The following is a 23,086-nucleotide window of genomic DNA, read 5'->3' as shown; positions in this document are numbered from 1 at the left end:
TGCGGAAGTCTCTCTTCTTTCTGACCTTCACCAAAGGTGCCCTGTAGGCCAGAGTCACTGCTCTGGGGGGATAAGGGAGCCTGAGCCAGACCAAACCCCACAAGAGTTCACTAGCCCTCTGTAGTTACTGCCACCACCCTCTTAGACTGGGGCTCAGTGTTGTGTCAGGCTCTATGACCCCCCACCCCTAGGTGGCTGAGTCTCCCAGCCATGCTAGACCTTGTTGCCCAGGAAAGGTGCCATGTTATATGGTGGGAAAAGCACTGGATTTGTAGACCACTTTCCTCATGTGAATCACTGCTCCATCACTAACAGGTTGAGTGGACCATACGTAACTATAACTTGGCGCTAATGGTTTTCTCCTTACTTACTTCACAAGGTTCTTTGGAGGATTCATAGGGATCCTTATGTGAAAGGTCTTTGCTTAAAAGAGAGAGAGAAAAAATCTAAGCAGCTCTAGATACAAATATAAGGTCCCAGCAAAGACTCTTTGTAACTGTCCGTATGTTTGAAATTGATGACTTTATTGACACAAACTTTGCAATAGAAAGTGTTATGCTAATAGAATAGTAATAATCAGTTCCTATATTACATACACATGAAAAAATCGCCAAATTTCGATTAACATCGTTTAATTTCTGGTCACTGTCTTGGTGAAATCGAAACTGTTCTGCAGAGGGGCAGATCATGTATGCCCTTCATTGCCTGATCCCCCAGAAGTAAGAAGCTGTTTCTATATGAAACAGAGACGCCCTCTCAGGTTGGTAAATCCCAAACATGTAGCAGCTAAGTGATGAAAACCAGGATGTGAAGAGAAAGTAGGCTTGGGCTGTGGCTGCCAGCAGGGACTGTGAAGGAACGCCCTACGCACAAAACAGCGCACGTGCCCTGGGAGAGTGAGCCCTTGAACTTGCGGGAGCAACGCCAACCTTGGGCAGTTGGGGGCTCCTGCTGAGTAATGCCAGTGGGGACATAGGAGTCACAGGTTTTGCTTTTATTGTATTATTATTATTATTTAAAATTTCAAAACATGAATTTGCTAAAAAGCCCTTTCTCAAGGAATCAGAAAAGGATAGCGATTTGGGAAAACTAGCTTTGAGTATGGTAAAAGTCTTGTGCAGTGGTTAGGACACCCAGAGTTTAAGACAGAAACCTGTCCTGAATATAAAAGTGAGATCACACTGCAGGGCAAGTCACAATACATCAGACCTCAGTGTCCCAGTCAGTCTCCCGGTTATTAAGTCCACTGTCAGATTCAGGACATACAGTGGGGACTGGCCTGGCTCCAACTCTCTTAGCATCTGCAGTACCTGACACAGGGTTGTCATTTAATGTTTAATGAATAAATATACAATCTACTGAAGGAAAGAAGGAAGAGAGGAAGGAAGGGAAAGAGGGAGGGGGGTGGGAGGAAGAAAGGGGCACTGCCTACTTGTGTTTGAGGAATAACGAAGTTGGCAGGTAAGGAGACTGAATATCTCTGGATTCTAACCGATTCTGATCTGTTCTCTACACTGTTATATAAGCACACGTGCTGCCTGTTTCTGCTACCCATGGAGTGTATTGGTATCATTTCGTACAACTTTAGTCCTACCTTTCCCAAGCCCACACTACATGACTTTGGAGGAAAATACTTCCTTCCACCTTACCATGTTTTAAAAAATGCTAGAAAATTTCATTCCTATAAAAACACTTTCTTTTTGCTGCCTCAGCTAGCTGATTTCTAACATAGAACATGTCAATCTAATGTCAGTGTGATTGAACGTCCATCTGGTGCAGTACTGGCTTTCGAAAGCGAATCCTTTGCAGACATATAATCCCGGGGCTGTGTACAGAGAGGGTAAGGGAAGCTGTGTGTGCAGCCAGCGTGTTCTGGATTATCTCCCTCTCATGAGCAGTGTCTACTCTTTGAATAACAATTGCAAATGACCTGATTGAGAGAGAAACACTCAAGAACACAAGCAAAGGGAACTGGGAAGCTGTGAAAAATGCAATGTCTGGCCTGACCGGTTTGGTTCAGCGGTTAGAGCATCAGCCCGCGGTCCAGAGAGACCCGGGTTCGGTTCCCGCTAGGGGCGTGTGCCTCGGTTGCAGTTTGTCCCCGGCCCTGGTTGGGTCGTGCGGGTGGCAGCCACTCGATGTGTCCATTTCACATAGATGTTTCTCTCTCTCTCTTCCTTTCTCTCCCTCCTGCTGTCTGAAAAAAAATGTCCTCGGGTAAGGATAAAAAACGAAAAAGAAAAATGCAATGTCTGGCTGAGCCCTCAGGGGCGTCCTTGGTTGGATGCGTTGACCACAACCACTGTGATATTATAGTTCAAAGTCTGACATGGACACCTGCATGGGGAGGGGGAGGCATTGAAGGAGCTGAGAAATGGGTGTAATTGCATCATAGAGACCTCCCAAAGACACGCCATGGGTGTTGGTGGGGTTAGTTTGAACTCAGTAAACAAGGATAAGAGGGAATTTTCCTGTTTCTTGATTTCTCATATATCTGGGCTTAAAGTTGGGTGAGAGCCAACTTTTACGTGAACACAGTGAGCTTTGTGATGGTGGCATTGAAAAAGAAAGAATGAAAGAACTAGCTTTCTACCTACCTTGGCCAGGAGAGCGTGGAGCTGATGTGTGACCCTCTCATTCCCGGAATCCACCCCTTCTATTTCCTCTGCTTCATAAATGGCCTGTGGCTTTAGCTCAGCACTTCTAAATCAGACCTAAGTGCAGGTGCTGCAAACTAGCAAACCTAACTGCTCATTTGCAATTTATTACCATGTGTGAGTACTGCCAATTCATTTACGTGAATAACAGGAGGCTGAGAATGTCCCAACAGCTCAGGCAGCTGTCGGCTGCCAGGTAAGACAGTCCCTCAAGGCACTCAGCAGTGGTCACGTTCAGCAGGGGGCACCCACTTCTTCAAGGTTCCTTGGTGGGATTGGTATGTGATGGGCACCAGAGAAGTCCATCTGCCCTTCTAGTTAGACACTCTGCTAGTTGATGCAGTTCTTTGTGATTCTTCGACTTCTGTCCACCTGCCGGATGCTGTCTGCAACATTAATGGTGACTTCTTTTGCAGGCATTCGCTTAGCATCTCTTTTAGTCTGTTAAAAAGTGTAACAGAGTGAATTGAGTTACTAGGAGATATTCAAAGGTCCTCACATTTGCATTAGTCTCCTGAGACTGTTACACATGCGGACACCTGCGCACACACAGAGGCAGGAAGAGTGACCCACAAGAACACATGACATGTGCTCCTTTCCATAGGCTTCTCTGCGGGATTGCTAACACCACAGAGCCCAGCACAGAGCCTGGTCTGAGGCATGCTCAGTAAAACGCTGTCCCAGGAAGAATGAATAGCTAAGGTCCATTAACCGTAACATGAAAGGTTTCACAGCTGGTTTTAGTAGAGTAGTGAAGGGTTTGAGCTTTGGAGTTAGACACTTTGGCTTAAATACTGGCTATGTAATTTCACTATGGGCAAGTTTTTCTAACCTCTCTAACCTTTAGTTTCCTCATCTGTAAAATGGGAATAATAACAGTACTTTCCTCATAAGGTTATTTTAAGTATTAAATAAGGTAATGCATGTAAGGTACTTAGTGCAATGCCTGTCACTAAATAAAAATAGAAGAAAAAAAGACTTAGTAAGTATAAAAAGTTAAAAAATGGGGTAGCATATCTACTTCTAAGTGAAGATACACCAAGGATAAAATTCCAGAATTCATATTAAATACTAAAGTATTGACTAAACTGCAGCTTCTTCAACCATATGTGCCTAACCTCCGACCCCCACCCCCACCCCCACCCCCACCCCCAGGAGGAAACAACTTTAGTGACGGCAATTCTGTGCCCATTCCACTCAAGGACCACATGCTTGGAGTGAGCATGAGATGTGCCCCGTGAGTCGTCTCCATCGTGGTGGACAGAGAGGTGCCACCAACCTCATTTCAGGAAGGACCTGCTGCCCAGCTGCAGGGAGTGCCCTCAGCTCCAGAGAGCCACCTCGCCCAGGGCCTTGCTCTTCCCGAGGTGGCCCAATGAAGGGGATAAATGCAGGGATACAAAAGCCTGGTTATTTAGCCCAAAGCAGACCAGCTCTGACAGGCCATCTCTCTTCAGAGCCCTGTATGGAGTGTGGTCGCTGAGGCTGTTGTCAGGCCTGCACTGTGGCTCAGCTTCTCCCTCTGCCCGATCTTGCTCCAGCCCTTCCTCCCCTAGGTGTCGACAGGCACGTCCCAATGAACATCCTGTCTAAGGACAGCTCAGAGTCTGCTTCCTGGGAAACACTGTCCATCTCAACCTGCAGGAGCCTCTCCCAAGGCATGAGCATCTCCCCTGCTGGGTGTGAGTTTGCTGATGATAGATGCATAGTTTTATACAAGACACCCCCAAATCAAGGCAACTACTTTAGCTGCCATGCATCAGAAGAAATGGGCTGTTGCACCACTGGAGAAAAAGAAATTGCTCTGTTGCCTTATTAACAGATCACATGTGGGTTTTTACCAGGCCACACACACCGTGCGTAGTAGCTGCTGGTGATGCCCCTCTCAGATTTCCTTTACTTGGCTAGAACGTCCACCCCCCAGCTGCTGTGAGTTTCGGCTGCTAAATGCTCACAGCTGCCCCCTCTTTTGAGAATTGCCTTCATTTGATTCGAGCCACTTCGCCAGCGATGTCTAAGAGTTTACACCCTAATTCCTGCAGACAGCCGAAAGCCAATGTCTGATTGTAGGGGACACAAAAGGCTGGCCCTTTTGCCTCAAGGGGGTATACATCTAGTGGGATCAGGCTAAGGCTACACTACTGCTGAACGAGGTCCTCAGCCTGGCCCTGCTTCCCCCACTCCTTAGGGGTTTCACCTGAGACCCCTTCAGTCACTCCCTTGCATGAGAATCCTGACTGAAGGCTCTGCTTCTAAGGAAGCAGACCCAAGGTAATACAGTACTTTAGAGGTGATTTGAGGGATATTTAAGGCTAATTTTGATTATATGCAATGTTAGTCTTATTTATTTACTGCATGAGATAGGATTTCATTGTTTTCCTCCTCGTGGTCCCAGTGCCTAGCACGTCTGAGACACAGTAGGCTCTCAATTTAACTTTGGCTGAATGAATGGAGGAGGGACGCACACGCACACCACATTGGCCCACATACCCTCGCTTTCACACCCCGTAGTCACCCCCGTCTACGGATCCAGCTCTTTCCAGCGTACACTCCGCTCTTTCCAGCCTGAACGGGCACCAGGGCTAGCAGTGATGTCTATGGGTTCATTGTTTCCCAAAGGCAGAGAACTCATAAAGTCCCACAACCACATTTGTTTCCTAAAGAAAAGTGTGGCAATTATGAGGCTAATTCCGTCTGATTTCAGGTGTTCTTGTATAAAAGCTTTGAGGGCTGGGGGTGAAATAGAGACACAGAGGCCTTATTGACACGAGCCAGGTCGGCGGCAGCATTCCTCGAACCGGTGGGCAGTAAGACAGCTTTCCAGATGCAAATGGAAACTTTCCGAACGGCTTAACTGCTTTCCTTAGAGTTGCTGGCAAGATTTCACAAACGGTTATTCAAGATTACACACAGAAAATGTTCTGCCCTATATGTCAGTCTGTTTTTCTAAGCTTAAAAATCTAAGTAAATATTCAGTAGTGGGTTGATCCTTAATTTCCCAACCTGTTAAGTAAAGAGTCAAAGGCTACAAAACAGTCATTCCCAGAACAGCCACAGAATATGTATGGACAAGGGGGCGTCTCCTAAGTCTGTAAACCAGAAGCCTGCACAAGGGAGCTGTTCAGAGGACAAGCTTCTGAAACCAGACAGACCTGGATTCAGTGCCAGGCTTTACCACACACTCCTTCGCTGTCACAAGACCGCTGCTTTAACCTCTGAACCTCAGTCCCCTTCCCTGAAACTGGGGAATCAATGCTTCTTCGGTTTTTCTGAGAGAATCGAGCACGTCAGGCAGCATTAGTAGGGTGACCAACTTCTCCCGGTTTGCCTAAGACTGACCTGTTTTAAAACTCAAAGTCCCAGGCCCTGGCCAGGTGGCTCAGTGGTTGGAGCATCTTTCTGTACACCAAAAGTTGTGGGTTCGACTCCCAGTCAAGGCACACACCTAGGTTGCAGGTTTCATCCCCAGTCAAAGCATATATGGGAGGCAACCAATCAGTATTTCTCTCTCACATCAATGTTTCTCTCTCTCTCCTTTCCTCTCTGTCTGAAAATCAATAATAATATATCCTTGGGTGAGGATAAAAAACTGACAGTGCCACATTCTGGGAGCTTCCCCAGGACAGTTAATCACCCCAACGATAGCCATCAACGTTAATGCTACTCACAAAATGATGTCAGTCAAACATGCCAAATTTACATAGAACTCTAATTCTTCTGAAACTATGACTATTGCTATGACTACTTTTAAATAACATTAATAGCCCTGGCCCGTTTGGCTCAGCGGTTACAGCATCAGCCCGCAGACGGGAGAGTCCCGGGTTCAGTTCCCGCTAGGGGCACGTACCTTGGTTATGGTTTGTCCCCGGCCCTGGTTGGGGTCATGTGGGTGGCCACCACTCGATATGTCTCTCTCACATCAATGTTTCTCTCTCTTCCTCCCTCTCTCCCTCCTGCTCTATCTGAAGATACATGCAAAAAATATCCTCGGGTGAGGATTAAAAAAAAAAAATTAAATAACAGTAACTCTAAGGCATGCACTTGGATAAAGGACAAACCGGAGTTCTGTCTTCCAATGATGGGCACAGAAGCTTTCATGCCACAAGCAAACCCATTTTCAAATAATTACACTGTGTTACACTTAGAAAATTAAACAATTGGAACAACAATGCATTTTCTTGGAAGCATTTTATAAAAGAGAAGCTTTCAAGTCTGAGGCATCTCCACCCCTTTTATGGCAGCTCCAATATTCAGGGGTCAGTCGTCACTGCAATTTAGTTACAACTTGGAAACCTCAGGTTTTCCGACCAAATGAGAGGGAGAAAGAACAGGAAAAGAACTACAATGCCAGAGGACGTTCTCTAGAAGTTCTGCGAAGTTGCTTTGTCCTCCTGTGAGAAGAGATATAAATACACGAAACAGTTACTCCATTTTGTGCCTCAGGGTTTTGTATAACATAGATGTTCTCTCTGGCGTGGTTTTCAACCAGCCCAAGCTTTTTATTTAACATCTCACCCTCTTTATTTAATGACAGGAAAGAAAAGTGTGTCCTTCTTGAAATTACTGGCTTAAACAAAAAAAAAAGCTTATGGTTCCCAACTCAATGATGACAGAAGCCTATTTGGCACCTTTAGTTTTTTTGGCTGCCTGCTAATTCAATCCTTCTTCCACTTCTAAAATTCTTGTTTTGTGAGTTTTAGCACCACTGACTCTTGTTAATGGGCCACCTCTTGTTTCTCACCCAGTTTTACAGCTTTTCAATTCTTCCCTTGCCTCATTTTAATGTCTGCAGCTTTAGTGCTCTGTGAATCATCGATTTCAGTCCTCTTAATACTGCCTTTTTAATTAAAAGTAATTCATTGGCTGTTATTTCTCAAGGGTAACCAGATTGACTGTGATAACTTCCTGACAGCCTCAAACCCAGACGGACTTGTTTCTCCTGAGGTTTCAAGTCAGTGCCCCAGTTCATTGCGGGTGAAAGTGGGGACAGGCTGGCTGCTCCGGGGAGGCCTGGGCTCAGAGTGCGTGTAAGTCTGCTCAGCCTTTTCTCACTTTCCCCCTGTGAAAACAGGGGTGTTCGTAGCTGAATTTTTTTTTTTTAATCCTCACCCGAGGACATTTTTCCATATTTTGTTCAGATAGAGTGGGAGGGGTAGAGAGAGAGAGAAACATCGACATGAAAGGGACACATCGAGTGGTTGCCACCCGCACAACCCAACCTGGGCAGGGGACAAACTGCAACCGAGGTACATGCCCTTAGCGGGAGCGAACCCCAGTCTCTCTGGACCGCAGGCCGACGCTCTAACTGCTGAGCCAAACCGGCCAGGGCTCTTAGCTGAATTTTGACTCCACAAATATATCTCTACCTAATGTAGTATGACCCTTTTTGCAGTTCTTTGCAGACAATGAAGAAAAAAAGGCTAACTAGGATTGTGATTTATCAGGCACTGACTTTTCTGTATCACTAGTATTTTAATTGTAAAAGCAATACATAATTATGGTTAAAAAAAAATTCAGAGTAGAGAAGGGCACAGTGATAAGCAACACTTGCTCGCCCTGGCCAGTGTGACTCAGTTGGCTGAGTGTCATCCCATTCACCGAAAGGTCGCCAGTTCAATTGCTGGTCAGGGCACATGCCCGGGTTGTGGGTTCGATCCCCGGTTGGGGTGTGTATAGGATGCAACCAATCGATGTTTCTCTCTCATAGTGATGTTACTCTCTCCCTCTTCCTCCCTCTTTCTCTATCCACTTGAAAAATAAAGTAACACTTGCTGCCGTGCTCTGGCCATCCGAGGCCGCCCCAAGGGGAACAGGTGAATGATTTTTGATGGAATGTGGCTGGGTTTCCTAAGCACACATGAGCAGAGGACCATCTCTTTCTCCCACACTCTGTACTTCCTTCCTGGCCTTTAACCATGGCTCAGTTATATCTTTATTTGCTTGCCTACTTGTTTTCTACATTCTCATGAGATTATAAACTTTAAGAAGTTAGGGACACAGTCTGTTGTGTTCACCACAGTATATCCCCAGAGTCTAACTTAGTGCCTGTCACATAATAGACACCCAACAAATAATCTGAGGAAGAAACATATGTGAAGATAAATCTTCAGAGAGAAAGGGGAAAATCCCTGGAAATAGGACCTGTTTGCATTACCCCGTCTAAACATCAACTTCCCCACAGGGCTTCAGTTATGCTCCGGACTGTTCCTTGCACCGTCCCTAAGAGACGACTGGGAAAGTTACTGTGTTCGCTTTCCTGATGAGGCAGCTGAAGTCACTCAGGCCATACAATTTGCCAAAGGTCAGTATCAATATAGGTAGTGAGTTTAACTAAAAATGGTGGCCCTGTGTCCCACATCAGCTTCCCAGAACTGCCAAAGGTCACTCTAAATCCTCCATTTGGTTTCGGGTAATGGGAAGGAGGATTGTGAGGTCCAGAGGCAGACAGACCTGGGTTTGTGTGTTCCAACACAGTCACGTTCCTACTGCCTGTGCCACGTTGGCCCAATACCACCTTTCCGAGCCGGTTTCCCAGGGGGGAGTGATGCTGCTTACCTCTTAGAGTTCTGGTTAGAGGTAACACCAGGTAGTGCGTCTGGCTCATGGAGGCACTTCGAATATGTCAGTTTCCTCCTCTCCTTCTTCCCCAGAGATTAACGACTGAGCCTTGTCAGCTGTAACTCAAGACGTTTTTCTTCTTTTCAGTCAAATCCCATTCAGGAGAGACGGGCGATAACAAACCTCTGGCTGTTTCCCAAGCCCATGATTTATTTGCTGCTGCTTCATAAATTCTATGGCATTCGTGCGAGGTTAGTCAGGAAACATTTCATCTTAGCAAGTCCACCAAGGGCCAGGTCGGGATCAGAGCATGCCTCAGGCAAAACTCTCAAGAACTCCCCAAGCCTGGAACAACTCCTCTGCGGTCCCAGCCCCCTGCAGAGTGCTCAGGCTAACTCAGCCTGAGGTTTTTATCTATTGGGTATCAAGTGCCAAGAGCAGGTGTTGCTTTGCAACTTGAACCTCAGAGAGATCAAACACTAGGAAGGCCGGAGAACCTGCTTTAGAAAAGCAAATGGACTGCCACAAAATAGTCCATCATATGATGGTGGTGCTGGAGTGGGGATGGTTGGAGTGGAGCTGTGGAAACCTTTCTAATTTTAGTGAATATTAGGCTGGTCTCATTCAACATGTAGTTAGTGAGTGTATATGAGGCAGGAGCATAACTCTGAATAGGTTCAGGGGGCAAGGGAAGAATACAAAGAAGAAAAAGAAGGTTTCTGCTCCAAGAGGCTTTTAATAGAATTGGTTTTTCTGTAGACACTTAGATGAATAGTGAGTCTTGCAATTCTTCATTTACATAAAGTAGCAGCCAATATAAAAATACTTTGTGGCCCTGGCCGGTTTGGCTCAGCGGTTAGAGTGTCGGCCCACGGTCCAGAGAGACCTGGGTTCGGTTCCCGCTAAGGGCACGTACCTCGGTTGCAGTTTGTCCCCGGCCCTGGTTGGGGTTGTGTGGGTGGCAACCAGTCAATGTGTCTCTCTCACATCGATGTGTCTCTCTCTCTCTTCCTCCCTCTCTCCCTCCCGCTCTGTCTGAAGATAAATGCAAAAATGTCCTTGGGTGAGGATAAAAAAAGAAAAATACTTTGTGGAAATCACTACACACACACACACACACACACACACACACACACACACACCCATCCCTAGACTGCCAGAATCGAACTAGTGAGTACCTCCAAGTGCCCTTCTAAGATGTCTCCTATTTAGTTTCCCCCAATAGTTTATTTTATTCTCTCCATCCTTTTGATGTCATGTTTTTGTTTTCCTAGGAGAAACTCATATTTACTTTCCAAACTCTTCTAAGATATCTCATATTACTGCCATCCAGAAGAAATTCGGGGCTGGCCCTAGCCTCCTTTCTGGGTCAAGCCTCCCTCTCTGGCCACAGCCATTTGTGTGAGGCTTCACCCATCTTTCCTGGACTGGACCAAGCCTTGCCAAGTCAGACACTATGGAGAGGGGGAGGGAGAGCAGGAGGAGGAAGCTTAGCTGAGAGTCAGTCCAGGCACTGGCTAATGCCCTTAGCGTGATCTGGTCACTTTGCCAAGAATAATAAGGCAACTCGATTAGATGCAGCTTCTGATGACATGAAGCTCACTAGGAGGCCAGCCACATGCTCAGAGCTTCATCTACTCAGAGCTATGGGCACATACAATTTCTACCTTCGCGGAAAACTTGAGGAGGTAGTTCTGGGAGAGAAATGCAGGAGTCCTAACTAAGCCTGAAGAAAGGGCACGTTCAGGGTGGAGAGTAAATATTTGGAGGCAGCCAGAGTTCCTGAACAATTCATTAGCAGGAGAGAACAAGCAACTACAGAGCTTCCTCTTGCGTTGTTTGTGGAGCTCAGGAAAGGAGCTGGGGAAGGAGGCTGAGTCGTGATTTATCAGATGCCACAGAGTTGAAGAGGTCCCAAGAGACCAGAGGAAATCAAAGTGCCACAGAGAAAAAGAAAGGGCTCCCACGGAGACAGCCAGTTCCAATTTGTGAAAGACCCTTTTTGTCACATTCTTCTTGCCAGTTAGCACCTATTGACACCAGCCCTAAGACGGGCAGAAGGGAACCGACAGAGGGAAGGCATGGTCTGTTTGAAGACTCAGAACATGAGATGCTGTTGTTCACAGGCATTAGCAGCTCCTCATCACCCTTCAGAAAGTGATTTGAACTGTGGGGCAAATTTTTCTGTTAAATAGAGTAGCTATCACCTACCAGAGGCCTTTTATTTTCTTCACCGTACCATTTATTTTATATTATCTGGGTCCCCACCCTCACCCCCATTAATATTGGCAGATACTTCAGAGCAAAGGACATGCATGCCTTTTCCACTGTTGGATGGTTGGCACTGGAACCTAGACAGTGCCTGGTACCCAGTCGGTGCTCAATAAATGAACATTAGATGAACAAGCCCAAAGACTGCTCCTGGAAACTGGTGAGGAAATGTCCAGGCCTAGCAAGGATCACCTTTAACACACAAGTATGCTCTGAACCTGGGTGGGGGGTTGCAGTAGACACGTGCATGAGGATGCATGCTTCATGGATGGGTTCCTCTGGAGAGGGGAAGCTTTCAAACCCTGCCAAAGGCCCATCAGCCGGGTGGCCTGGTCCGTACAGGGGAACGCTGTGAAATGCTATAGGTCGTGTTGGGGAGCAAAGGAAGACAGGAAGAGGCGAGTACATACTGCCTGAGCTAGACACTGAAAATGCAGGAAGCTTTAGCCCAAAGTATAAGAGACAAGCTAGGAAGAAACAGTATGTCAAAGGAACAAGTTCCCGGGACAGATTCTAGTAGCTAAGAGCTGTGTTGGTTTGAGATGGCTCTGCTGGAAAAAAAACCCCCTGAAATTAAAGGTAAACTTGTCTTGTAAACTGACACCTTAGGTGGAAAATAAAGAAGGGCTTTGGGGGAAAAAAAAGAAAGAAAACCTTTGCCACAGCCTTTCAGGGACCCAGGACATCTGGTGGCGGGTGAGGTCTCAGGACAGTCTGAATGCATAACTAAAGCTATCTGCTCCCTGATCTTAGTTTGCAAAATAGTTACAGTGTAGCCATTGTTCATTGAATTGGGAAAACAAAAGCAGCCTGGATGGCTTATCAGTATGAGCCATCTGCCCCTTGGTGCTTTGTGTGTGTGGTCCTCACTCCCCTGCGACCCAGTTTCCACTGCTGCTGCAGTCCCAGGGTCTGGCTCCGCTTGGCCCCATTTTAATTACCACACAAGATCCCAGAGTGTATGTGAGTGTGGACAGAGGGAGTGCTTTCCTTTTTTATTTTCATTTTTATTTGTGGACTGGAGACAACAATATCAACATTTTAGAGTCCTTGTGAGGATTAAGTGAGATAATGTAATAACGTGCTTAGCACCCTATGCTATGTCTAGAAGGACTAAGTACAACTAACTGGCCTTAAATTCTTATGTTCCATAATTCAGAACTCATATGCTGCTGGTTAGCGTGTAAACTGGTGCAACCACTTTGGAAAACTGTTTGTTAGTATCTATTAAAGCTGCACATATCCCCATCCTATGAGTCAGCAAATTCAGTCCTACGTATATACCCCAAAGAAGTGAATGTCCACAGACAGGCATGCACAAGAATGTTACATGGGACCATCAGCCAGGTGGCCTGATCCATACAGGGGAATGTTGTGAATGCTAATAAGTCATCTTATGGAGCAAAGGAAGACAGGAAGGGGCGAGTGTTATATTACCTCACTAAGTATCCTTTGACAAATTCTTAGATAAAGAAGATGTGGTATATACAAAGGAATACTACTCAGCCATAAAAAAGATAAAATGTTGCCATTTGTGATAACATGGATGAATCTTGAGAGTATCATACTAAGTGAAATAATTCAGATGGAAAAAGACAAGAACAGTATTATTTCACTAAGATATGGGATATAAAACAGAAAGCAATAAATGAACAAACAAACACACTCATAGATACAAACAACAGAACCAGAGGTTACCAGAGGGGAAGGGGGTATGGGAAGGATGAAGAAGGTACAGAGGGGAGTCAAATGTATGGTGATAAAAGGAGACTAGATTTTGCGTGGTGAGCACAATGGAGTATACAAATGTTGTATTATAAAGTTGTACGTACACCTGAAACTTATATAATGGTATTAACCAAAGTTACCCCAATAAATTTAATGTTTTAAAAAGTGTTTTTTTTTATCCTCACCCGACGACATTTTCCCATTTTTGTGTTCAGATAGAGTGGGAGGGAGAGAGAGGAAGAAAGAGAAAGAGAGAGAGAAACATTGATGTGAAAGGGACACATCGAGTGGCTGCCTCCTGCACAACCCAACCAGGGCCGGAGACAAACTGCATCCGAGGTACATTCCCTTAGCAGTAACCAAACCCGGGTCTCTCTGGACCACAGGCCTATGCTCTAACCACTGAACAAAACCAGCTGGCACATAAAAAGTTTAATAATTAAAAAAAAATAGCCCATCCAGTATGGCTCAGCGGTTGAGCATGGACCCATGCACCAAGAGGTCACCAGTTTGATTCCTGGTCAGGGCATATGCCCAGGTTGTGGGTCAAATCCTCAGTGGGAGGCACGCAGGAAGAGGCCAATCAGTGTTCTCTCTCATCGATGTTTCTATCTCTTTCTCCCTCTCCCTTCCTCTCTCTCTAAAAATCATTAAAGAAAAAAAATTTTTTTAAAATACATATACAAACCAAAAAAATATTAAGAGCTGTATTGTTCACAATAGCCTCAAACTGAAAACAACCCAATGTCCTTCTAGTAGAATGAAATATACATGAGGAAAATGAGAAAATTTTTTGCCTGGCCGGTGTGGCTCAGTGGTTGTGCCTTAACCCATGCACCAAGAGGTCTCTGGTTCGATTTCTGGTCTGGGCACATGCCCAAGTTGTGGGCCCAATCTCCAGTGGGGGGCATGCAGGAGGCAGCCAATCCATGTTCTTTCTCATCGATGTTTCTATTTCTCTCTCCCTCTCCCTCCCTTTCTCTCTAAAATCAATAAAGAAAAAAAAAAAAAGAAAATGAGGAAATTTTTGCAACACACAACAACATGGATAATTCTCACTAGCATAATGTTGAGCCAAAGAAGTCAGACACAAAAGAACACAGGCTGTATAATTCCCTTTATAAAATTTCCTTTGTAAAAATCTTGAAAATAAACAAAACTTGTGTACAGTGCTGGATGTCAGGAAAGTAATTATGTTGTGGGTGGCCCTAGTGACTGGGGAAGGGCATAGCCGGATTTCTGGGGTAGTGATAATGTTCCATGTCTTCATATGGAAGATGGTGACATGGGTGTATCACCTTATACAAAATTCACTGAACTTATGACGTGCATTTTTCTGTCTGTATGTTATACGTGGTAGATTGCATTACTGCTCCTAGCTATCTCTCCACTGGGGACAGAGTATACTTCCTTGCCCTGTTATAACTCAGTGCCATTGACCTAAACTCCCAGAGGCCTTAACGACAACCAAAGGGGTTGTCAGTTTACTCATTTACTGAAGAACAATTCTTCACTAACTAATCCCTAAGTAATCGCTAACCCCGGGGTAATAACTAACCCTTGAGTAATCCTGGGCTCGTCGCCAGGAATAATCTATTGAAAACATCTTGACCTTTGAGATGTCTGGGAAACTGAGTAACAGGTAATTAACTAACTGCTAAATTCCGCTTCTGTAACACGCTTGCTTACACGTAGCACCCCCCTTACAAAATCCTATAAAAAGGAGCCATTTTAGCTCTCCGGGCCGCAGTTACTCCTGTGTGGGACATACTGCACATGCCTGCGGATTTAGCTCAATAAACTCCTTTTATTAAACCCCATCTCGGCGTCTGAGTTTGGTCGATCTCCTGGGTTACAACATCTGGAGGCCCCAGCGAGATCACCTCGAGGTCCCCCTCTGAGAAGGGTCGACCTCCTCAGGCACAAGGCGGCGCCTCCATCCTCACCTCCACAAATTTGATCTTCTGACTGCGGCCAGATTCGGCTTAGGGTCTCCGCGCCACGTGGTCTTGGTAAGTGGATCAATCCCTTTATTTCTCTGTGTCTTTGGCCCCCGAGCATTTGGCGAGGCTGTACAGGCGGGACGCCGCGCACTGTCTGCCTCTAATCAGTCAGGACGCTGACTTCTGATGTTGGAAGCCTAGGTGCTTCACTGTGAAGGTGTGTGTGTTCCGTGAGGGTGTGAGGCTAGTCTCAGTGATTGTTCTTGTTTGTCTTCTGATTTCGTGTTCTTGTATGTTCAGCCTCTCTTGCTGCTCTAACTGTTTCACTTTCAGGAGAGACGCCATAGGCCAAGGACCATCCGGGAAACCGACCCCTTGAGTGTCTGCTCTCTAACTTTTCCGATTTTCTCGAAAGGTCCTGTAATTATGGGAAGCCAGCAGACCCCGGCTTCCTGAGGACGCTATGTGAACTAGAGTGGCCAACCTTTGGGGTGGAAGGGCCCTCGGAGGGGAGTTTTGACCCTAACCTCCTCTTCGCCGTGCGTTCGGTTGTCTATAGGGTCCCTCACCCAGATCAGCGGGTGTATATAGATGTCTGGATTGACATAGTGTTAGACAAGCCTCCCTAGATAACAAAATGCGGAAGGGAGGAGCCCCAAAAGGGAATGAAAGCTAAGGTAGGAAAGCATACCATCATGGTTGCAGCCCCAAAGGAGCGACCGCGGGGGGCAACCAAGGAGAGCCAACCAGAGTCCCCTGGGAGAGCACCCAAACCCCGATTATATCCGGTCCTCCCAGGGGATCCTAAGGAATCGCTCCTAGAAGTAATGACCCCCCGCCCTAGGCAGGAAACACCACGGGCTGGAAGGTGACGGCACCCTCAGACGAGCCTCAGGCAAGAGCCCCAGGCCCGGCTGACAACGCCAGACTTTTGAGTCCCCCACATACATGGGACGGCACCCCTTATCAACCGGCCCAGGAACTGGACACCTCAGTCCCAATGCTCCCATTACGAGAGCTGCCCGCTGTGCCCGGCTCTATGGGCCCGGCATGAATGATCTATGTCCCTTTTTCAACTAGTGACTTATATAATTGGAAACAACAAAACCCCCCTTTCTCGGAGCAACCACCAGCTCTGATAAGTTTATTGGAGTCTGTATTCCGGACCCACCGACCCACTTGGGACGATTGTCAACAGATCTTACAAACTTTGTTCACCTCGGAGGAGAGGGAGAGGATACGCGCTGAGGCAGTTAAGGCTGTGGTCGGGGATGACGCTGGCCCCGAGGGCTTAGATGATGAACTGCCTCAACGACCCCCAGAATGGGATCCAAACACTGGGGAGGGGGTGCAGAGGTTACGCACTTATCACCGAAACCTCCTCAGGGGTCTAAGGGGCGCTGCTAAGAAACCCACCAATTTAGCAAAAGTAGCAGCCACTATGCAAGGGAAGGACGAATCTCCCACGGCCTTTTTAGAAAGATTATCAGAGGCCTACAGAACTTATATCCCCTTAGACCCGGATGCAGATGGGAATAGACGGATGGTCAACATGGCCTTCATCTCACAGTCAACCCCAGACATCAGAAAGAAACTGCAGAAATTAGAAGGCTTTGAGGGAAAGAATAGAAGTGAGTTACTTGAAATAGCCCAGAAAGTTTTTCAGAACCGGGAGGATCCCATTAAGGAGCAAACTAGGCAACTGTCTCGAATCTTGCTGGCAACCCCTAACAAGGGACCACTAGCCACCTATCAGGGAAATAAGGAACCATCTAAAGGTAGACCCCAACTTAAGAAAAATCAATGCGCCTTCTGCAAGGCTATGGGACGCTGGAAGAAAGATTGCCCCAAGCTAATGGCAAGAAAAGCACAAGAAACCCCTGCACGCTTACTCCTAGAGACTGAGGAAGATCAGGGGGGTCAGGGTTCCATCAATTTAGGCCCCCAGGAACCCATGATAACCCTGACGGTTGAGGGAAAACAAACTGACTTCCTTGTCGACATGGGGGCCACCTATTCAGTCCTGCAGCAGGCCTCTGGAAAGCTCTCCTCCCAAAAGACATCGATTATAGGGGCAAGAGGAAAGCCAAAAGCATACCCATGGACTAAGGCCAGAATCACTGATCTCGGGAAGGGCACTATCACTCACTCCTTCCTCGTAATGCCCGACTGCCCCTACCCATTGCTTGGCAGAGACCTGCTGCGAAAGCTGAAAGCAACTATAACTTTTCAAGACAATAGCACAACTCTAAGCTTAGGGAACCAACAACCTTCCACTATCATGGTTACAGTACCCCTTTCTGAGGAATATCTCCTTCAAGAGGAAATGTCACCTCCCACTGGGGAAAGTAACTCATAGGATGTCTTGACTAAATTAGCCATACAGATCCCTGAAGTTTGGGCTGAAACAAACCCACCGGGGCTAGCCTCTCACCAGCCCCCTATCATTGTGCAATTGGCCAGCACTGCTACTCCCATTCAAGTCAGACAATACCCAATCCCCCAAAAGGCCAAGGAAGGGATTGCCAAACATATTAAGAGGCTGAGAGATGCAGGCATTTTAATTCCGTGTCAGTCCCCCTGGAACACCCCCCTGTTGCCCGTGAAGAAACCGGGAACGGAAGATTATAGGCCAGTTCAGGATTTGCGGGAGGTAAACAAAAGGGTTGAGTCTATCCACCCTACTGTGCCTAACCCATATACCCTCCTGAGTCTTTTACCTCCAGACAAGGTTTACTACTCAGTCCTGGACCTCAAAGACGCCTTCTTCACCCTGCCGCTTGCTGCGAAGAGCCAACCCATCTTTGCCTTTGAATGGACAGACCCCGAAGGGGGTTTCTCAGGCCAGCTTACCTGGACCAGACTCCCTCAGGGCTTCAAGAACTCTCCCACCATTTTTGACGAAGCCCTGAGCTGGGACCTCCTCAACTTCTGAGAAAGCCACCCACAGGTAACCCTGCTCCAATATGTAGATGACCTACTCCTAGCTGCCCGGACCGCCGATGACTGCCGTGCTGCCACTCGAGCCCTTCTCATTGAGTGAGGCAAACTTGGGTACCGGGTATCCATGAGAAAAGCCCAAATCTGTGTCAAGAAAGCCACCTACTTGGGTTACCATTTAGAGGAAGGGAAACGCACCTTATCCTCAGGAAGAATCCAAGCAATCCTTGGGGTCCCAAGGCCAACCACCAAAAGGCAGGTACGAGAATTTCTAGGCGCGGTTGGATATTGCAAACTGTGGATTCTAGGGTTTGCAGAAATTGCAAGACCCCTCTATTCATGTACGGGGGAAAGGAACCTGATTTAACTTGGACTGAAAAGGAGGAAGAGGCTTTTGAAACACTTAAACAGGCGCTTGCCTCAGCCCCTGCCCTCGCCTTGCCAGATACCACCAAACCTTTCCAGTTTTTCGTTGCAGAACGCAAAGGCATAGCAAGAGGAGTCCTAACCCAGACTCTGGGACCATGGAAACGCCCGATTGCTTATCTCTCCAAACACCTTGACCCTGTTGCCGCAGGCTGGCCGTCCTGCATGAGAGCAATAGCTGCAACCGCTCTCCTTGTCAAGGAGGCGCAGAAGCTGACCTTAGGCCAGGACCTCCAAATCATCGGAGGCCACACCACTGAAGCCTTACTCAGGTCTCCTCCTGACAGATGGATTTCCAACGCTCGCCTCACCCAATATCAGGTACTATTATTGAACCCACCACAGGTTACCTTCTCCAAGTCTACTGCCCTCAACCCGGCCACCTTACTCCCCGATGGGAATCAAGAACTGCTCCACGATTGCCACTCGTTACTAGACTCCATAGAGGGAACCAGACCGGACCTCAAAGACGAGCAAATAGCCACCTCTGACTATGACCTCTATACTGATGGCAGCAGTTTCATCAAGGATGGAACTCGGTATGCCGGGGCAGCAGTAGTCACCAACTTACAGGTAATCTGGGCTCAGGCCTTGCCCCACGGAACTTCTGCACAGAAAGCAGAGCTGATTGCCCTGACACAGGCACTCAACTGGGCAAAAGGCAAGAGGGTCAACATCTACACTGACAGCCGCTATGCCTTTGCAACTGCTCATGTGCATGGAGCCCTATACCGAGAAAGGGGGCTCCTCACATCAGCTGGGAAAGAAATTAAAAATAGAGAAGAAGTACTCAACCTCTTAGCAGCCATCTGGCAACCTAAGGCTGTAGCCATTGTTCACTGCAGGGGGCACGAAACCAAGCCTAGTCAGACAAAAGAAGGAAACGACCCAGCAGACCGGACTACTAAACAAATTGCCCTAACTGAGGTAAAACCTATAGAAATACTCCCTGCTCTTCCCCTTCGGGAATTGCCCTCCTCACCATCCTACAGTGAAGAGGAGCTCAACCTAGGAAAGAAGTTAAATTGTTCAACAGAAAAGGGGGACTGGCATCGGCTCCCCGACGGAAGACTACTTCTCCCCAAAGCCTTGGGAATTGCTCTCATTAGAGATCTCCACGGTAGTACTCACCTAGGCACATCAAAATTAATCTCTCTAGTCAGTGGACACTTCTATATTCCAGATCTAAAGACTATAGCCACTTCTGAGGTTACCCGATGTTCTGCCTGTGCACAGGTAAATCCAGGGCCTCCCAGACCCCATGGACTTGGGGTCCGAATCAGAGGGCATGAACCAGGTGAGCCTTGGGAACTTGATTTTACCGAGATCTCAACTAGTAAATTTGGATTTAAGTACTTACTAGTTTTTGTTGACACCTACTCAGGATGGACTGAGGCTTTTGCCACGAGACATGAGACTGCTAACGTAGTTGCCAGACATCTCCTAACTGGGATCATTCCTAGATTTGGCCTGCCCTTAGTACTGGGGTCAGACAATGGGCCGGCTTTCATAGCCAAAATTTCCAAATTAATAGCAGAAGCTCTCAGAATAGGCTGGAAATTACATTGTGCCTATAGACCCCAAAGCTCAGGTCAGGTAGAGAGAATGAATAGAACTCTTAAGGAGACTCTTATCAAACTTAAGATTAAAACCAGTGATAATTGGGTAAACCTCTTGCCATTTGCTCTGTTGCGCACCCGATGCACCCCATATCTCAAGAACCTTACTCCTTATGAAATCATCTATGGGAGACCACCACCTATTATCCCTAAGATTCACTATGACCACATAGGCGAATTATCTAACCAGGGGCTTCTCAAGTCTTTGCAGGCCATCGAAGTCATCAGAAGAGAGGCCCGCCTCTCAGCCAAGGAAAGAAAACAACCCACTGAAGCGGAACCACCCCCACTGGACATTGAGCCTGGTGACTGGATTTGGATCAAGAAGTTTAACAAGGAAACCCTCGAACCTACCTGGGATGGGCCCCACTTGGTAATTCTGACAACCCCCACAGCCTTTAAGGTGTCTAATAAGAGATTGTGGATTCACCACACCCAGGTAAAGAAAGCACACCCTGATCAGATCCCAAAGAAATGGGCTCTTTTCAGGGATCCCACAGACCCTCTAAAACCCAAGTTTACTGCATCCTCTTGAGTTTGTTGTGGGTCCCTACCCTCCGCAGCATTCCAACTAAACATACCTGGGTCCTCACCAGGACTAGAGATGGCTCTAGGCTAGCCATCAATGAGACCTTCCAAACCTCCCAGGTAACCCTTAAGACTGACTTTTCACAATTTTTCGATGACAACCTCTGTCACGGAGAATTTGGTTCCCGTCACACAACCCAACCAATAACTCGCTTTGGCTCAGCAAGTAAAACTTCAGTCTGTAACCTGGGACACCTTAACCATGTCCTATGGAGCACTCAGCATTATGGTTGTCCTGAGAACCCATTCCCCAGGCATATGAGGGCTACATGTGGTGGACCGGGAGAATTTTATTGTAAGGTCTGGGGTTGTGAGACCCTAGCCCTTGGATGGTCACCAGGGGGCGGCAATGATGATGATATAACCCTCCTGCGGGACCCCACACCCCATACCCACAAGGGACAAGATGGAATAGACCCTACTTGCAAGAACCAAACTTGTAACCCCACCACTATTACTATAAAACAGCCTCTAAACTCAGCCTGGCTCACTGGAAAAACATGGGGATTGAGACTATATCTCACTGGATACGACATTGGTACTTTATTCACCATCCAGCGACTTCCCTGGGTTCCTTCTGGGAGGGACCCGCCCAACCCTGCCGGGGGTCTACCCCCACAGCTTCCCATCCAACCAAACCATATTCTCAACCCAGTAACACCCACAGAGTCTCTAGAGAGCCAGAATAGGACAGCAGCTTTAGCTTTTGGGTCCCCTCAGGTGCCAACGCCACACCCCCTCAATTCCTTTTAGCAACTCACTTCTAACCATGTTAGATTCTGTTTTTTCCCTCTTAAATAGTTCTCAACCTAACACCACCGAAGACTGCTGGCTCTGTGTAGATCCAGCACCACCCTACTATGTTGGTATTGGGGCAAATGCCATGGGTACTCTTGCCCGCATGAACCAAACTTTTAGTGACTCAGACTCACCTGGGGAAGGAGCCCTAGCCAACTGTGCCCGAGCCGGCAAGCTCACCCTAGGAGATCTTCAAGGGCAGGGGACCTGCTTCATCCTTGGAAACCTCGACCTCCAAGCTTCGCCATGCAAGGACAACTGCCTGACCAACACTCTCTGCGAGCTGAAGGCTCAACCCATGGACTCTGATTGCACCTAGCGGGACTTGGTTTGCATGCTTATCAGGTATCCACCATTGCATTAGCCCCGGGAATCATTCAGATCTTTGTGTTGTTATCTATATAGTTCCCCAGGTATACCTATATGCAGGGCCCACAGGTGCAGCCCATTTTCTAGCCTCAGACTATCATACTAGACTCCAGAAACGCGTACCCATTCTGATCCCTGTACTGGCTACCCTTGGTATTGCCGGCTCCACTGCCCTAGGGGCGACAGCCCTCATTAAGAATGACCTTGCCCTTCGTGAGCTGTCAGCCACGTTCTCCTGCAATGTTGAATTACTCCAAACCCAAGTCAAATACCTTGAAAAACAGGTTGACTCCCTAGCCGAAGTGGCCCTCTAAAATTGCAGAAGTCTAGATCTGCTCTTCCTCAGACAGGGAGGCCTCTGTGCTGCCCTAGGAGAGACCTGTTGTTTCTATGCTAACCACTCAGGTATCATCAGACAATCTATGCAAGAGCTGCAAAAGCGATTACGAGATAGAGAGAGAGAAGAACTTACCTCCACCTCATGGTATGAGAGTATGTTCAATTGGTCTCCCTGGCTGACCACCCTCCTCACAGCTCTAGTGGGTCCGCTCCTCCTCTTATTCATAGCCTTAGCCTGCGGACCCGTCATCCTTAACAGAATCACTGCATTTGTCAAGGAGCGGGTCCAATCAATTAAGCTTATGGTACTAGCCCAACAGCAACATTACCAACGCTTACCCCTAATCCATGACTAATATAAATCAAGGATTTGATTAATTCACCAGAAGAAGTGGGGAATGTTATTGTCAGTGCCATTGACCTAAACTCCCAGAGGCCTTCAAGACAACCAAAGGGGTTGTCAGTTTACTCATTTACTGAAGAACATTCTTCACTAACTAATCCCTAAATAGTCTCTAACCCTGGGGTAATAACTAACCCTTGAGTAATCCTGGGCGGCGCCAGGGATAATCTATTGAAAACATCTTGACCTTTGAGATGTCTGGGAAACTGAGTAACAGGTAATTAACTAACTGCTAAATTCCGCTTCTGTAACACGCTTGCTTACACGTAGCACCCCCCTTACAAAATCCTATAAAAAGGAGCCATTTTAGCTCTCCGGGGCGCAGTTACTCCTGTGTGGGACATACTGCAGGAGCCTGCGGACTTAGCTCAATAAACTCCTTTTATTAAACCCCATCTCGGCGTCTGAGTTTGGTTCGATCTCCTGGGTTACAACAGCCCTACTGAT

The 23,086-nt window shown here is 47.1% G+C and overlaps 1 protein-coding gene across 1 annotated transcript in view; it reads right to left on the bottom strand.

The window, feature by feature from the left end:
• Positions 1–2,609: 2,609 nt before the first annotated feature.
• BAALC (BAALC binder of MAP3K1 and KLF4) overlaps positions 2,610–23,086 on the bottom strand; it is a 92,595-nt gene continuing 72,118 nt past the window's right edge. Inside the window, exon 3 of the mRNA XM_036264153.1 lies at positions 2,610–3,098. Within this exon, the coding sequence (XP_036120046.1) occupies positions 2,988–3,098 (111 nt within the window). The 3' untranslated portion in view covers positions 2,610–2,987. The remainder of the gene's footprint in view (positions 3,099–23,086) is intronic.

Source organism: Molossus molossus, unplaced genomic scaffold, assembly GCF_014108415.1.
Source record: "Molossus molossus isolate mMolMol1 unplaced genomic scaffold, mMolMol1.p scaffold_m16_p_16, whole genome shotgun sequence".
NCBI lineage: Eukaryota > Metazoa > Chordata > Mammalia > Chiroptera > Molossidae > Molossus > Molossus molossus.
Note: the sequence above shows the minus strand (reverse complement) of the source record. Positions and strands in the feature narration are given on the sequence as shown.